Source organism: Enhydra lutris, unplaced genomic scaffold, assembly GCF_002288905.1.
Source record: "Enhydra lutris kenyoni isolate GAN:26980312 unplaced genomic scaffold, ASM228890v2 scaffoldscaffold74, whole genome shotgun sequence".
Lineage (NCBI taxonomy): Eukaryota > Metazoa > Chordata > Mammalia > Carnivora > Mustelidae > Enhydra > Enhydra lutris.
In genome coordinates, this window is record NW_019154158.1 from 6,294,322 (window position 1) to 6,309,882 (window position 15,561).

The 15,561-nt window shown below is 48.6% G+C and overlaps 2 protein-coding genes across 8 annotated transcripts; one reads left to right on the plus strand and one right to left on the minus strand.

Annotated features, from left to right (window-relative positions):
• Positions 1-1,870: 1,870 nt before the first annotated feature.
• LOC111160135 (cyclin dependent kinase 2) lies at positions 1,871-6,599 on the minus strand. Of its 6 annotated transcripts, XM_022522979.1 has the most exons (8): positions 6,250-6,580; positions 5,448-5,525; positions 5,219-5,339; positions 4,400-4,570; positions 3,830-3,931; positions 3,010-3,153; positions 2,503-2,706; positions 1,871-2,235 (listed from the first exon to the last, which is right to left on the minus strand). In XM_022522979.1, the coding sequence occupies exons 1-8, from the start codon at positions 6,363-6,365 to the stop codon at positions 2,131-2,133; spliced, it is 1,041 nt and encodes a 346-aa protein (XP_022378687.1). In that variant the 5' UTR covers positions 6,366-6,580; the 3' UTR covers positions 1,871-2,130. The 6 variants fall into 6 exon arrangements, with proteins under 6 accessions (XP_022378687.1, XP_022378689.1, XP_022378691.1 ...); XM_022522981.1 differs by lacking the exon at positions 3,010-3,153 and having other exon boundaries at positions 6,250-6,599; XM_022522983.1 differs by lacking the exons at positions 3,010-3,153; positions 4,400-4,570.
• A 762-nt stretch (positions 6,600-7,361) lies between these two features.
• Positions 7,362-15,512, plus strand: LOC111160134 (premelanosome protein). Of its 2 annotated transcripts, XM_022522976.1 has the most exons (12): positions 7,362-7,437; positions 9,848-9,958; positions 10,105-10,251; positions 10,967-11,101; positions 11,463-11,624; positions 11,896-12,375; positions 12,484-12,594; positions 13,269-13,385; positions 13,620-13,704; positions 13,816-14,021; positions 14,120-14,207; positions 15,235-15,512. In XM_022522976.1, the coding sequence occupies exons 1-12, from the start codon at positions 7,362-7,364 to the stop codon at positions 15,377-15,379; spliced, it is 1,863 nt and encodes a 620-aa protein (XP_022378684.1). In that variant the 3' UTR covers positions 15,380-15,512. The 2 variants fall into 2 exon arrangements, with proteins under 2 accessions (XP_022378684.1, XP_022378685.1); XM_022522977.1 differs by lacking the exons at positions 9,848-9,958; positions 10,105-10,251 and having other exon boundaries at positions 11,896-12,594.
• The last annotated feature ends 49 nt before the right edge of the window (positions 15,513-15,561 follow it).

Below are 15,561 nucleotides of genomic sequence, written 5' to 3' on the forward strand. Positions count from 1 at the left end.
CACTGGTGACAGGTGTACATGTCAACCAATAATATCTCGACAACTTCATGACCCCGCCTTTTGACTCATAAACATCTAATCAGGTGAGTGATGGAGGCGGGTCCAAGTGAAGCTTTAACCAGTACTGGGAAGATTCGGAACTTGAATGGCAGGCAAGGCGGGGTTGAAAGTAGCCTTAGGAAGGCCGCTGCTGACCTTCGCCCCTCCCCCCGGATTTGGCGGGGGCTGACCCTGGCGCCCCGCCCTCTATGACAAATTGGCGGCGTAAAAAGAAACATCTCACCTAAGGACCCAGAGCCTGGGAATTTAAGTGGCACCCTCGTCGATGCGGCTTCCTTTTTGTGGGGCCTCAGAGGACAGCAGTTTTTGGGGTGGCCGGTGCCGGCGGTCTGAGATGTTTTTCGGTGGGGTTGAGACGGAGGCAACTCCAGTAAGTGGTAGCTTGGGGAGACTTTAGCACCCTCCATAATAATTTTTCATACAGACAACTGATATATTCTGAATCGTATGTAAATGTGAGTAAAGTATCTTTAGAAAACTGTGATGTACAACAAAAAAGAAAAACGACGAGCTTACCGGGAAATTCAGTGTTCAGGCGAATTCCCATGGAGCCCACTACCAACCGCGTTGCTGCTCCTAAGGCCCTCCTAAGTCTCTGAAATTCTGGAATTGCCACCTTGTATGTATATGTATGTGGGGTGTGTGTGTGTGTGTGTGTGTGTGTGTGTTTTCAGGGGATGATTCAGGTTTGTGGGGAAAGTGAAGTAGGTTTCTGTTTCCCCAGCAATAAAATGGGGGCAACAATTCCCATTTTGCCCACTTTCAGCACTATCCCAATTGCATAAAAGAGGCCAAACAGGGTGAGGTGGGTAGCCCTGCACAGAGAGATTAGTGAAAAGGGAGCTCTGAAACCAGCTATCACATATACACATTCATATTCTCTCTCTCACATCATTCTTTCGGTAAATAAATATGTAATTAAAGGAGGAAAGTGATAAACTATAAAACTAGGAACTTTTGTTTTTAATGATTACAAACTAAATTACAAATAACGTTAATAGCAAGAACACTTGAAGAGGTGGGAGAAGAGAGACAAAACCATAAAAAGGAAAAAATACTCTTTTTTAAACATTTGCATTACAAAATCCCAAGGTGCACATGGCAACACATCCACCCATTCCCACTTAAAAAACGACTATAACCTGAAGGAAATATAAATATAATTGTTCATCCTTCTTTTAAAGAAAAAAATTTTCCCAATGCCCTCATTCAGTCCCAGCCCTAAAAAAGTGTCAGCATTCCCAAAATGATGTCTAAACCCTAATTTCCACTCCCGTGGGGGTTGGCCTTCAGAGGAAGATGGGACCTAGGACATTAAGAACTAAGAATCTTAAAAGGAAGAGAAACATTCAGACAACTTTTCCTTGCCTCATAAGGCCATGGTAAAGCACAGTCCCTGTCCTAGAGCTTCCTAGACACCTCTTGCCCATAGGAGGGACAGATAGGGGGACTAGGGGCAATCATTTCTACTGTAGTCCCATCAGGGCTACAGAGACTGGGAGTCTTGAGTCTCCTAGACCGTTAGGTGAGATGAAACACTATAACTAGGGTATAAACTGGCTGGTCTATTTTTTAACCTAATTCTTTAAAACAGGGCCCTCCCTATGTTTTTGTTTTGCTTGGTTTTCAAAAGTTCCAACTTAGGTCCTCTGCTATCAGTTGGTCTTACACAGTGGCCGCAGAAGGATTGGTGTGTCTGTCATCTTAAACACAGGAAATAATAATTTCAGGGCTTTCAGAGATTGGGATGGCAAACCCTATGTGGGGGGTGGGGCGAGAGAAAGAGTTAGTCCTTTTTTTTTTTTTTTAAATACCAGCCCTCCTCAGCAATGACTAAGAGGAGGGGGAGAGGGTGGTGGAGGGACTTAAGTGCATCTAATACTGAAGCTTCCTTTCATTTTCACCTGTTTCTCCCCTCTACCCCTTATATCCCGAGTTGACTGGCTAAGAGGGGGAGGTGGGTATGAAGGCAGCCAGACCAGAACAGAGGGCAAATAGCCCAGGGCCAAGCCAAATGAGGGCCCTCTGGAGGAGAGGGTGAGACTTGGGGTAGGGGCTGGAGGAAAGACATCAGAGTCGAAGGTGGGGTACTGGCTTGGTCACATCCTGGAAGAAAGGGTGAGCCAGAGCTGCCTTTGCCGAAATCCGCTTGTTGGGGTCGTAGTGCAGCATTTGCTGGAGGGAGAGATGTATGCTGACTTCAGTGATATGACAGTGGACTAAATGGGCAGCAGGTGTTCCAAGAAATCAGGAAACCAGATTCCTTTCACCCAATTCCCTCCTCCCTATATTTGAATGGGTGTGCCAATAGGGAGAGAGAGAAGCAGGGGCTAGGGAAATGCCAAGACTCAGAGTCCAGGGTCTCATCTTCCTTCATCCTGGAAAAAAACCTGCCCTAGGGGAGTAAATGAGAGGAAATGGGTGCCCATCCCCAACTCTCACCGATAGCAAGCTCCGTCCATCTTCATCCAAGGGAGGAACAACTTTGCTAAAATCCTGCCGGGCCCACTTGGGGAAACTTGGCTTATAATCAGGCATAGAAGTAACTCCTGGCCAAACCACTTCATCTGGGGTCCCCAGAGTCCGAAAGATCCGGAAAAGTTGGTCAATTTCAGAATCTCCAGGGAATAAGGCCCGGCGGGTCACCTGAAAATGGGGAAAGAGAAAAGGCCAAGACCCGCACTGACATCAGTCAAAGCTGCTCCCTGTGCAATGGAGGTTCCCACAGGCAGTGGAAGGTCAGCAGGGCCCCATGACTCCCTCCCCAGGGCCTTTCATGGGGTCAGTCACACAGAGCTTGAGACAATGAAGTCCCTTCATCTCTCTCCTCGCCCCCTCCTTCCTTCCCCCAACCATGCCTTTGCAGATCCCCAAGGCTGGGTGGGGCTGGGAGGGGGTGAATGTCTGGGGTGCCACTGACATGTAGCAAAGGGATCCCAAGCCACTCACGGGGTGTGGGGTAGACACTGCGGTCATCCCCCCTCCTTGTGATGCAGCCACTTCTAGATAGGAGCACAGCGGGCAGAGACTGTGTCTTCCATTTCTTCTGTGTTCCCCACAGCACCTACCCTGGTGCTGGGTACACACTAGGTGCTTAACAAATATTTTTTGATGAATTGAGAGAGGAATATGGGCAATTGTAAGGTAATGTACTGGGGGATAAATGCATATTTTATATACAGGCTAATGGTCTCTAAGCCCCCAGTTACAACCCAAATAAAGGACCATAAAACAAATTGCTGATTTGATTTGAAAATGCAGCCCACTCCACTGTTATATTAAAGGGGACAAAAGCTCCTATAAAAGGCTAGGTCTTGGGGATCCTTTATTCTGAAGAGCCAGAAGTCGAGGGGGACATGATTTAAGTTTGTAGTTTAAATAAACAGTATGGATAAGGTGAATACAGTTGGTTTCGCTGTATTCCTGGAACCCTACAATAAGGTCTACAGGCCAAATGAAGGAGGCACCGAATGGTAGGTACTCATTCTCCCAAATAAATGCAAACTAAAGCTAAAACAGCTACAGATTTAGCTCAATTTGTCGATAGGAGATGTGTATTGAGGGCTAAGGCCGTCTGAGGCTGTACCAACATTGTGGTTGACATCAGGGACAACAGTCCTGTCCTTTCCCCCCTACCCGCCTTGGTGCTACTCTAGAGAAAGAAGTCCTATGATAACAGAAGGGCCACGGGTCTAGGCAGAGAAATAGTTCTGGTGTTCTTAAATATGGGGAAGAGTGAGCTGGGTGGAACTTGGGCTTGCCTCCATACCATCTCAGCAAAGATGCAGCCCAGACTCCAGATATCTACAGCTGTGGAGTAGTACTTGCAGCCCAGAAGGATTTCAGGTGCTCGGTACCACAGGGTCACCACCTGGGGACAAGAGCAGGAAGAGGAGGGGTGGTGCACAGGGCATGGTGATTCCCATATCTCAGCTCCTCAGTGTTACTCTGCTAACTCTCTTTCCCTTCATCCTTCCCATATTTCTGACTTCCCCTCATTAAATGACTACATACAACTTCTTGGACCAGAGTTAGCCTCGCCCAGGACTCTGAGGACCATATTTTCTGAACCCACAATTTGCAACCCTCCTGGAAAACTTGAGACAAGCGGTCATAATTTTAATAGTGTGCCATCCAGCTTTCCTGGCTTGGTACCTATCAAAGCGCAATTAGCCCCACAGTATGAACTCAGTGCATACTCTAAAACTTCTTGGGGTGCCAGAGATACTTTCCATCTAGTGGAGAGAGAAACTGCTGGCCAGGTAGGTTTAGTAATTTTGTGAATGTCCTTGTTAACACCTCCCAGAAGTTCAGAGAAGAAATGCAGAGAGGGTCTCACCTCGTGGGTGTAAGTACGAACAGGGACTCCAAAGGCTCTGGCTAGTCCAAAGTCTGCTAGCTTGATGGCCCCCTCTGCATTGATAAGCAGATTCTGAGGTTTGAGGTCTCGGTGCAGAACCCGATGAGAATGACAGAAGGCTAGGCCCTGGAGCAGCTGGAACAGATAGCTCTGACAAAGAAGAGAGAGAGGACTTTGTTTCTCTACCACAGTGAGCTATTAGGGTCTACTCTCTGACTGCAAAGCTTAACTACAGCCTTTTACTGTACTGGATTATAATGACATGTTTATAAACTGTATCTCCCCATGGAGTGAGAGGCCCTTCCAGTGAAGACAAGGACCAGGTCTTATTTAGTTTTGCATCTCTTTTCCATATCCTGTGCCTAGCACATTGAATGTGCTCAATGTGCATTGAATAAATGCTTGTTGACAGACTGAAAGTAGCTCAGGGAGTAAAGAACCCAGCCCTAGAACAGACAGCAGTGATTCACTGAATATTTCTCTTACCAAACAAATGGAAGGGCTTCTTGGAGGAATCTACCAAGTGCCCTCATCCCATTTATCGGAGTTTCATCTGACTTTCCACCTGTGCATCTAGTTGACTCACTAGAGTTTCAACTTCTTTGATTCTCCTGACCAGCCCAGGGGTTAATAAGCATAATGAGCAGTGAAAGAGCCACAAAAGAAAGGTGTGTGTGTGTGTAGGGGGATGAGGGCTGGGAAGGAAGCCAAGATTAAAAATCATCACTGTCTGAATTGCCCCCTTTCAGTACCCACAAAACTTGCCCATGTTGGGGAGGAGTTGATGAGAAGGATTACCTTGATGAGGGGAAGAGGAATGCCAGTCAAAGCAGAGGCATCCATAAATTTCTTCAGATCCTGATGCAGAAACTCAAAAACCAGGTAGAGTTTGTTTTCCGTGTGGATGACATCCAGCAGCCTAGGTAAGGGAGGTCCAGGAATGGAGGTGAGTTAGAGTAATACCCAGGCTACACAGACAGAGCACATTCTCCTTCACTGTCAGAGCACTTTCTAGGTGTATACTTACTTGACAATGTTAGGGTGGTTAAGCTCCTTAAGCAGAGAGATCTCTCGTATAGCAGTACTGGGTACACCCTCCGTCTCACTTGGAGAGGTTGAGAAAGCAGAGATAGGAATGTGGTTACAAATACTCCTTTCCCCCCAGCCCAGTCATTCTTTTCCTCCCAATGAGAGACCACCCCAGCATCCCCTAGGAAAGTGAGAAAAGAGAAAGGGTGCTGTAGGAGTTAATTCATGGGTGGACAGGGAGTGGTTTTTGGATACGTTAAGGTCATTATTTCTTCTTTTCCCAGGGGTAGGTAAGTAAAGCCTTCTGGTGGAGGTCAAGAAGAGAGAAGGTAACTGGGAAAAAATAGGAGTAGCAGCACCCAGCCTCCCTAGAGGGGCCAGTGAGGTTCAACTGCCATTCTTTTGAAAGAGGTAGAGAATTCTAAGATGAGGGTGGGGCTGGGGCAGTGAGGAGGGCTCTTCATTCAGAAAGGTGCTCTTCACCGGTTCCCACAAAACCCAACTCTACGGAGAGTCCTGGACCCCATCTCTGAGGCCTCCTTCCTCTTTCTGAGTCTTTCTGACTGCACATTTGGGGGCATCACTCGGCTTTGGGGAAGAAGTTTCCCGTAGATTCTACAGTGCCCTATACTCTCCACAGGGAAACCCTTCACTGTCCTCCAACCCACCTCTCCACTTCAAAAGAAGTCCCTCCCTGCTACCTTCCGGTCCTTGGACGGCTACCCGCCTCTTGGGGTGGGGGCGGGGGGCACTCAAGGAGCTCCCGAGTTAGAGGAGTCCCGGGTACAGAGGCCACTCACGTGTCCAGGCGGATTTTTTTAAGCGCCACCACTTCTCCCGTCACCTTGTTTTTGGCTTTGTACACAACTCCGTACGTGCCCTCTCCGATCTTTTCCACTTTTTGGAAGTTCTCCATGAAGCGCTAGCGAGTCGGGTCAGCCCGGCCCTGGAGCTGGGGCCTGGGAACCCTGCAAAAGGCGGGCCCCGGCTCTCGGGGAGTGGAGGAGGGGGAAACCCGCCCAGCTCTGCGGCCCCAGGTCGGGATGGAACGGAGTGTATCTCTCGCTCTTGTCAATTTGTCCAACTTGAAACAATGTTGCCGCCTCCCCTCCAGTTCCCTACCGCCACCAGAGGCCCCGCCCCTCCTTCCCGCGTTTCCCTAGCTCCGCCCCTAACCCTTCCTATTGGTTAGCGTCAGAGCGGAGGGTGAGTCCAGCGCCCTAGCCGCCGCAGATGACTCCACCTCACGCAAGTTTAGTTCTGAGGCTACTTAACACAAGTTTCTGTCTCGGTGGGGAAGCTAAATGTCTTTTTCCAAGTACCTGGTTTGAAGTCGAGTTTCTCACCTGTTTCTGAATCTGTAGGGATTTCCTGATCTCTAATTTGCCGTTTCACCAACCCTAGGGAAAATGTGTCTCGTCCTAAGATTAAATTCCACCTGACCCAGAAGCTCTGTTTTAATAGCAGGAAGCTAGGAATCTTGTTGTGTGGGTTTTCTGGGCCTCAAAGATGTTCATCCCGCCTCTTTTACCCAGCTTATTCTGTCTCTGTTTTGGGATGCAGGGCCTCTGTTTCTGAGAGGTTTCCTGGCTTGACTCAAAAACTAGATTGATTCACTAGCCTATGATGAATTTTATGTGTCGGATACATGTTACATAGTTGACCTTCCACCAATTATTTCCGATTTCCCAGTCAAGAAGGGTGTGACCTAGTGAAACCAAAAACTGTCATTGAGTAGCGGATGTCCAGTGACCAGGATCCCTTGTCAGTTCTGCCTTTCTCTGGTCCTCCTGCCCCTCCCAAGCTTCTTCTGGAGGGAGAGGAGGAAGGGCTATGCAAATGAGCACCCCTCTCCTATATAGGGGCTTGTCCCAGCCCCTCGGTGTCTTTCGTTGCTGGAAGAAAGAACAAGATGAGTCTGGTGCTGAGAAAATGCCTTCTCTTTATGGCTGTGATGAGTTCTTTTCTGGCTGTGGGGGCCACAGAAGGTGAGTGTGGGGTGTGTGGACATGAACAAGTGTGAATTTGTGGTTGCACACCTGCTCTGGTTTTTCCCCTCCTCATGGGAGATAACAGCAATATTTCAGGCTTCTTCTACCCATTTGATTTAGCGATGGCATGGGCATCTGAGCTCCCTCACTATGCGGAGATTTGGGACTGAGCTTGAAAATAATCCCATCTGCTTGGAAGGGCAAAAGGATAGTGGGTCATTGTGGCCCTAATTCTGAGGCTCCCTGGACAATGAGCTGGAGCAGGGGCTTCAAAAGGGAATACATGGAAGACTTAGGGAATGACTCAGGAACTTGGGATAGGGTGAGGACTAAAAGAATATGGCATTGGATAGAAAAGGTAAGGAGGTACCACCTCCCCTCTTTGGGATGGGGATGGGTGAACACAGCTCATGCTTTTGTTCTAGGGCTGGAAGAGACAGACAGAGGGGTCTCAGCTGAGCATCACATGAAAAGGCTCTGGGGGATTGGGGCCTCGTGACAGGAGCAAGGCGTGGGGGTGGGGGTGGTGAGAGGGTCTGGAATGTCCCGTGCTGCTCTGAGGAGGGAGGGTTGGGAGTGAAGAAAGAATGGGATATCTTATGATTCTCTTACTCTAGTGGTGAGATGCTCAATTAGATGATTCTAGACGCCCTCCCCGCCCCCCGCAGACTCAGCTAGGTTTCCAGTACACATTAGAAATGGAGTGAAGATAGTTTCTCCTGTGCTAAAATATAGATATCATATCCCACTCTCCCCTTTGTCTCTCTAGATCCTTGGTCTCCAGACTTTTGGGAGGTTCTCCTTGATCTGACTTCCCTCTTCTATGCTGCAGTTTCAAGTCTTTTTCTTTACTATTTCCTTAATGTATTCTGGAAACATTCTGTTCATACCTGTCTACCTGAGCCTCTTAAAAGATTGTGCTTACTTTTTGGATACTGGTTTTTCAATCATAAGATATTTTTAGATATTCATGAAATTTTATATGAATTGGGTTCTATAATGTTGTCCATTGTGAAAAGACATTGTGCTTATTTAAGAAAATGTTCATATTTTTTACAGATACGTACTGAAATTGTAGAGTTAAAATAACAAGATGTCTGCAGTTTGCTTCTAAGTACTTTAGCCAACAAATAAACAAACAAAAACAACAAAGGACAGATAAAGCAAATGTGGCAAGATGTTGATAGTTGTTGTACCTGGGTGAGGCGTATATAGATCCTTTTTTTTAAAAAAGATTTTATTTATTTATTTGACAGAGATCACAAGGAGGCAGAGAGGGAGGCAGAGAGAGGGGGAAGCAGGCTCCCTGCCGAGCAGAGAGCCCGATGCAGGGCTCAATCCCAGGACCCTGAGATCATGACCTGAGCCAAAGGCAGAGGCCTTAACCCACTGAGCCACCCAGGTGCCCCTAGATCCTTTTTTCATATCATATGAGGGAGCTCAGATGCCCATGCCATCGCTAAATCAAATGGGTAGGAGAAGCCTGAAATATGATCATATCAGATCATGTCCTTTTTTCTCAGCCCTCTCTCTTGGTCAGTTATAATTTTGTCTGCTTGGTCCCCACTCCGAAATTCTGCCTGCCTCTGATCCATCCTCTACAATGCTTGCCATGGCGGTCCTTCAAAAACACAGATCTGGTCATATTCAAAAGGCTTCTGAAGGGTAAATTTTATGCTATAGGAATTATGTCTCAATGAAACAAACACAATCTCTTGCTGTGGCCTACCCTACAGAATAAAGGCCAAATTCTTTTGCTTGGTACTCAGGGCCTTTACTTGTCTTCTTGGCCTCATCTCTTACAGTGTGTATCAACCACACGGGAAGTTTCTATCATGCCTCCATGCATCCTCTTGTGCTGGTCCTTCTGCCCAGAGTGCTCTATCCCACAGGCCAACTCCTCACTCCAGTGGTCTTTCCCAATCTGCCAGAGTGGAACCAATCTCTTTAGTCTGTTGTTTTGTTGCACTTTGTGCATGTCTGTTATGGCTCATATTAAGCAGTGCCTTGAATTATTAGAATTGTATGGACATGTCTTGAATCCCTCCAGGGCCGTATCTTATTCATTTCTTAAGTCCTTTGTACCTAGCATAGTGAGTGGTACATGGTGGCTATTCAGTAATTTAAAATCCCCTGACAGGGCCGCCTGGGTGGCTCAGTGGGTTAAAGCCTCTGCCTTTGGCTTGGGTCATGATTCCAGGGTCCTGGGATCGAGCCCCACATCGGGTTCTCTGCTCAGCAGGGAGCCTGCTTCCTCCTCTCTCTCTCTCTGCCTGCCTCTCTGCCTACTTGTGATCTGTATTTGTCAAATAAATAAATAAAATCTTTAAAAAAATAAAATAAAATAAAATCCCCTGACAAGGGACTGAGGGGTGAACCTAGAGCCTTCATGGTACCTTCTTTACAGGACCCAGAAACCAGGACTGGCTTGGTGTCCCAAGGCAGCTTACAACTAAAGCCTGGAACAGGCAGCTGTATCCAGAGTGGGCAGAAATACAGAGGCCTGACTGCTGGAGAGGTGGGAAATTGGCAATTTCCAGGGGGGCATGGGATGCCGAGAGGAGCAAGATATGGGTTGAATGGAGCTTGGGAAGATGGGAAGGGGAAAGGTATAAGGGGAGGAAAAACCAAGGAGTCCCAGCTAATGCAGCTAGTCCTTCCCAGGTGGCCAAGTGTCCTTGAAGGTCAGTAATGATGGGCCTACACTGGTTGGGGCAAATGCATCCTTCTCTATTGTGCTGCACTTCCCCGAAAGCCAAAAGGTGCTACCAGATGGGCAGGTCGTCTGGGCCAACAACACCATCATCAATGGTGAGTACCTCTCTACTCCAGGCCCTTATTCCAAGGGCTCAGATTGGTTGGCGTCCCCCGTGAGCTCAAGGAGTGTCCCCCTTCCCCCTACTTTTTGTTTTTTAGCAAATTATATACATATTCTATAATATTCATTGTAGAAAAAAAATTTAAAAACACAGATAAAGCAAAAAAATATATATAGTATGCAAAATTGGGGACAAAAGGCCCAGTGGACCTAGAGTTTAGACAGACATAGATTTAAATTTATAAATAGTATGTTTCCCTGGGCAAGTTACTTAACTGTTCTGTGTTTCCATTGCCTTCTCTGTACAATGGGGATACAAGGATACCCACCTTGAACATTTGTTGTAAGGATTAAAATGTGATAATATATAAAGAATTGAGCATAATACCTACCCTAGGCTAAGGTGAGGCCCAGTAAGTGTTAGCTGATGCTCTTATTGTTTTTATCCCACTAGCTAGGGCAAACCACTGTAAACATGTTGATATATGATATTCCAGTCTCTTTCCTCTGTCTGTCATTGAGTACATATGGATCTTTAATTCCAGTTTCCATTCTTTCTGCTACCACCCCAAATGGGTGATAGCAAAGGGAACATACTATGTAGCTAAGGAGTATTCCCACAGCCCCCCTCTGGGAGCCCTGGTAGGGGTTTTGATGTATAGAAAGGAATGCCAGGTTTCAAGGATGACTCTTGTATCTACCCTTCAGGGAGCCAGGTGTGGAGAGGACAGCCAGTGTATCCCCAGGTACCTGACGATGCCTGCATCTTCCCTGATGGGAGGGCCTGCCCATCTGGCCCTTGGTCTCAGACAAGAAGCTTTGTTTATGTCTGGAAGACCTGGGGTGAGTCTCATCCATACTTGGATTCACCTCTTCCTACCTGATCCCGTTTCATTTTGCTCTGTGAGTTTCCCTAATCTTCATTGCCCCCATGGCTCTTTCCTCTTCTATAGCACCTAGCCCCCTCCAACTCTCTATAATTGTTTCTGGGGGCCCTTCCCCAATTATTGTCCAATCCCATGGAGCCCCTTACCAGGATTCCTTTCCTGACCCTCATAGGACAACCTTCCAAATACTATCTGAAATAACCATACTTAATAGATTACTTGACCTTCCTTCTCTGATGTCCTGTCTCTAATCCTTCCCCTCCGTTGCCTTTGATCAGTACCTCCCCAACCCCTGCTTTTCTTTTCAAAAACCACAGGCCAATACTGGCAAGTTCTGGGGGGCCCAGTGTCAGGACTGAGCATTGTGACAGGCAAGGCAATGCTGGGCACACATACCATGGAAGTGACTGTCTACCACCGCAGGGAGTCCCAGAGCTACGTGCCCCTTGCTCACTCCTGCTCAGCCTTCACCATTACGGGTAAGGATTCAGGAAGGGGCAGAGCCAGTTGTAAGGAGGTAAAAGATGGGGAGGCCTGGCCTGACTGGAAAGGAGAGAAGGGAAAGGGGAAAATAGAATGGGGAAAGGGGAAATGGTGTGTAACCTTAAAGGGGCAGAGCCAGGAAGACGTGGGCGGAAGAATGTGGGGCTTGGAGCCAGTGAAGGTCCAGTCAGCTTGAGTTGGAGGGTGTGGCTGTGAAAGCAGCTGTGGCCCAGGTCTAGTTCTCACCTTTTCTGGCTCCAATCCCAGACCAGGTGCCCTTCTCCGTGAGTGTGTCCCAGCTGCAGGCCTTGGATGGAGGGAACAAGCACTTCCTGAGAAATCATCCTTTGACCTTTGCCCTCCAGCTCCATGACCCCAGTGGTTATTTGTCCGGGGCCGACCTCTCCTACACCTGGGACTTTGGAGACCATACTGGGACCCTGATCTCTCGGGCCCTTGTGGTCACTCACACTTACCTAGAGTCCGGCCCAATCACTGCCCAGGTGGTGCTGCAGGCTGCCATTCCTCTCACATCCTGTGGCTCCTCCCCAGTTCCAGTCACCACAGATGGGCACATGCCAACCGCAGAGGCCCCTGGCACCACAGCTGGGCACGTGCCTACTGCAGAAGTCAGAAGTACTACACGTAGTCAGGTGCCAACTTCGGAGCCTTCCAGAACCACAGCTGTGCAGATGCCGACCACGGAGGTCACTACACTCGTACAGGTGTCAAGCACAGAGGGCACAGGTACTACAGCTGAGCAGGTGCCAAGCTCAGAGGTCACAGGTACCACACTTGCAGAGACTGTAGGTACAACCCGTGAAGGGTCAACCGCAGAGCACTCTGGAACCACAGCTGCACAGGTAACAACGAAAGAGTCGGTGGAGCCCACAGCTGGAGAGATGCCCACACCTGAGCCTGAGGGTCCAGATGCCAACCCCTTCGTGTCTACGGAAGGTATTACAGGTAAGAGGGCCAGTGTGAATAAGGTTCATTGGGGTGGGGCATTTGTCACTACTCTGAAGAGCTCAAAGCTCTTCGGAGCTCCCATAGTTTTCGGCCCTCAAGTCCCTCTTAGTAACATGGAATAGATCTGGAGTTCAGGAAACCAGGGTCTTCCCCTGGGCCATGGAGCAAGTGCTTGCTCCTTCTCTGTCCCTGAGGAGAGCTATTTCCTGAGGAGAAGGCCAGGGAACACACCGTGGTCATTTACATAATAATTGGATCTCACTTTTCTGTGCAAGTATAAATGCATAATATTCTGTCTTAGATTCTGGCACCATTTCCCATCCCTGGATTCTATCCTAAAGCAGGTCAACCTGAAATTGTGGTAGGAACGCTGAAAAGGTAGGCGTGACAGGGTGGCACTTGTGTCGTGTCTAGCCAAGGACCCAGCACAATGTGGGGGGAGAGAAACATTTGGGATTTCTTAAAACTCCAACTCTACTCCTAACTGTGTGACTCTAGGGTGCCCATTCCTCCTTCTGGGCTCTAGTTTCCTTATCTTTAAAATAAGGTTTTCCAGGTCTTGTCTGATTCCAAGTCAGGATCCACCAGCTCTGGGTCTACCTAGAAAAATGCCTGTGTGGCCTCTACTTCCAGGTGAGTCATTTGTCTCTTCTTCAATCCTCTCCTGCCAGGTTCCCAGAGTCCCCTGCTGGATGATGCAGCTACCTTAATCCTGGCAAAGCGACAGACCCCCCTGGATTGTGTTCTATATCGATACGGCTCCTTTTCGCTCACCCTGGACATTGTCCGTGAGTCTTGACTGCTTTGGGGCCTGGTGGAGGGAGGTGTGTACTGCCTAAGGCCGGCCAGTGGAAGCATACCTTGGAGGGAGTTACTCACTGGGACAAGAACACTCAAATCCCAGGGTTTTTCTTTTGAAGGCAGGGATGGGATTGGGGAAGCAGGCCTAGGGTTCTCCTCTCTGTGGGCCTTTGGAGAGGCCTGGTAGAGGCATCCCAGACCTAAACCTTGCAACTTTGCAGGGGGTATTGAGAGAGCTGAGATCCTGCAGGCTGTGCCATCCAGCGAAGGGGATGCATTTGAGCTGACAGTTTCTTGCCAAGGAGGGTGAGTGTTCCACTAGTTGTCCTGAGAACTCTTAGGTTGACTGTTGCATTGCTCTCTGGTGTCTAGTGCTCCTTCCCAGTTGCCCTGACTTAAGCTGGACACCTCTTGCAGGCTGCCCAAGGAAGCTTGCATGGACATCTCCTCACCAGGCTGCCGGCCCCCTGCCCAGCGGCTCTGTCAGCCTGTGCCACCCAGCCCCGCCTGCCAGCTGGTTTTACACCAAGTCCTGAAGGGTGGCTCAGGGACCTACTGCCTCAATGTGTCTTTGGCCGATGCCAACAGTCTGGCAATGGTCAGCACCCAGCTTGTAATGCCTGGTAGGTACCTGGACAAGAGTTAGGATGAAGACGGGGAATGGGCAGAGGCTATGTGGCAGGGAGCAGACGCTAACTGAAGCCTGGGATTCTGCTCACAGGTCAAGAAGCAGGACTTGGACAGGCTCCCCTGTTTGTGGGCATCTTGCTGGTGTTGATGGCTACGGTGCTTGTATCTCTGATATATAGGTGAGGGTCCCACTGTCTAGTTCACACCCCCCTTATCCCTTATTACCACTACTCATTTTTCCTCAAGAGGAGAAGAAACCACCACTTCTTTTGAAGAAGCATGGTATCCAAGGAAAGAGCCCAAACTTGGAAGTTAAATGGACCTGGGCTGTAGTCTGGCTGGAGGGACCTTGGGAAAGTAGCTTAACATCTCTGAGCCTCTAATAAGTAGGAAAACTAGTATCTGCCATAAGGGACTGTTGTAAGGATTAGAGATAATGTGGGTAAAGCACCCAGCTCTGAAGCAGGAGTATAATAAGTGATGATACTGATGACTATTGTTATTAATAATATCAAGAGTGGGGGCACCTGGGTGGCTCAGTGGGTTAAGCCTCTGCCTTTGGCTCAGGTCATGATCCCAGGGTTCTTGGATCAAGCCCCACATCGGGCTCTCTGCTCAGCGGGGAGCCTGCTTCTCCCTATCTCTCTGCCTGCCTCTCTGCCTACTTGTGATCTCTCTCTGTCAAATAAATAAATAAAATCTTAAAAAAAATAATATCAAGAGTGGAGTAAACTGGGGTGCCTGGGTGGCTCAGTGGGTTAGGCCTCTGCCTTCAGCTCAGGTCATGATCTCAGGGTCCTAGGATCGAGCCTTGCATCGGGCTCTCTGCTCAGCAGGGAGCCTGCTTCCCCCTCTCTCTGCCTGCCTCTCCATCTACTTGTGATCTCTCTATCAAATAAATAAAAATCTTAAAAAAAAAATAAAAAGAGTGGAGGAAATTGGGTGACCTGAGTCCTCTGCCCATATGTGAGAAGGGCAGATCCTCAGGCCTAGAATGCCAAGGTCCTCATAGCCGGGAAGCTTGTAGGGTAAGAGGGGAATGGACAGAGGTTACCATAAAAACAAGACAAGATGAAACTTGTTGGTGAGAATGGGAGGGAGCTAGGATCAAGGTCAAGTAAACCGGGGGCCTCTGTTTTGGAGAAGCACAGATAGGCTTCCCTTGTCCATTGCTAATCAGTTTCTGCCTTCTTCTCCCAATTTCAGGCAAAGACTTCTGAAGCAGGGCTCAGCTCTCCCGGTTCCCCAGCTGCCACATGGTAGCACTCATTGGCTGCGGCTGCCCCGGGTCTTCCGCTCTTGCCCCATTGGTGAGAACAGGCCCCTCCTCAGTGGGCAGCAGCAGGTCTGAGTAGTCTCACGTGATGCTGTGATTTGCTGAGGGTGGACAGCCATGCCTATCTTTTCTCCAGTCTTCCCCTGGAGACTACCATTACCTGAAATAAATACTCAGAACCTGATGCTGGTTTTTTTCTTGCTTCTGGGAGCATCTATGTCATTTGAGGAGGGGAGGTATATGGGAAGGAGGTGTAC

Bases quoted from the DNA above. Each gene is read 5' to 3' on its own strand.
- LOC111160135 (XM_022522979.1), bottom strand. From the start codon at position 6,365: ATGGAGAACTTCCAAAAAGTGGAAAAGATCGGAGAGGGCACGTACGGA. The intron at 3,932-4,399 runs GTGAGACCCTCT...TCTTGTCCCCAG, and splicing joins TTCGTACTTACACCCACGAG to GTGGTGACCCTGTGGTACCG. The intron at 2,236-2,502 runs GTGAGAGTTGGG...CTCTCCCTCCAG, and splicing joins ATGGACGGAGCTTGCTATCG to CAAATGCTGCACTACGACCC.
- LOC111160134 (XM_022522976.1), top strand. From the start codon at position 7,362: ATGAGTCTGGTGCTGAGAAAATGCCTTCTCTTTATGGCTGTGATGAGT. The intron at 9,959-10,104 runs GTGGGAAATTGG...AGTCCTTCCCAG, and splicing joins GAGGCCTGACTGCTGGAGAG to GTGGCCAAGTGTCCTTGAAG. The intron at 12,376-12,483 runs GTACTACAGCTG...CTGGAACCACAG, and splicing joins GTCAAGCACAGAGGGCACAG to CTGCACAGGTAACAACGAAA.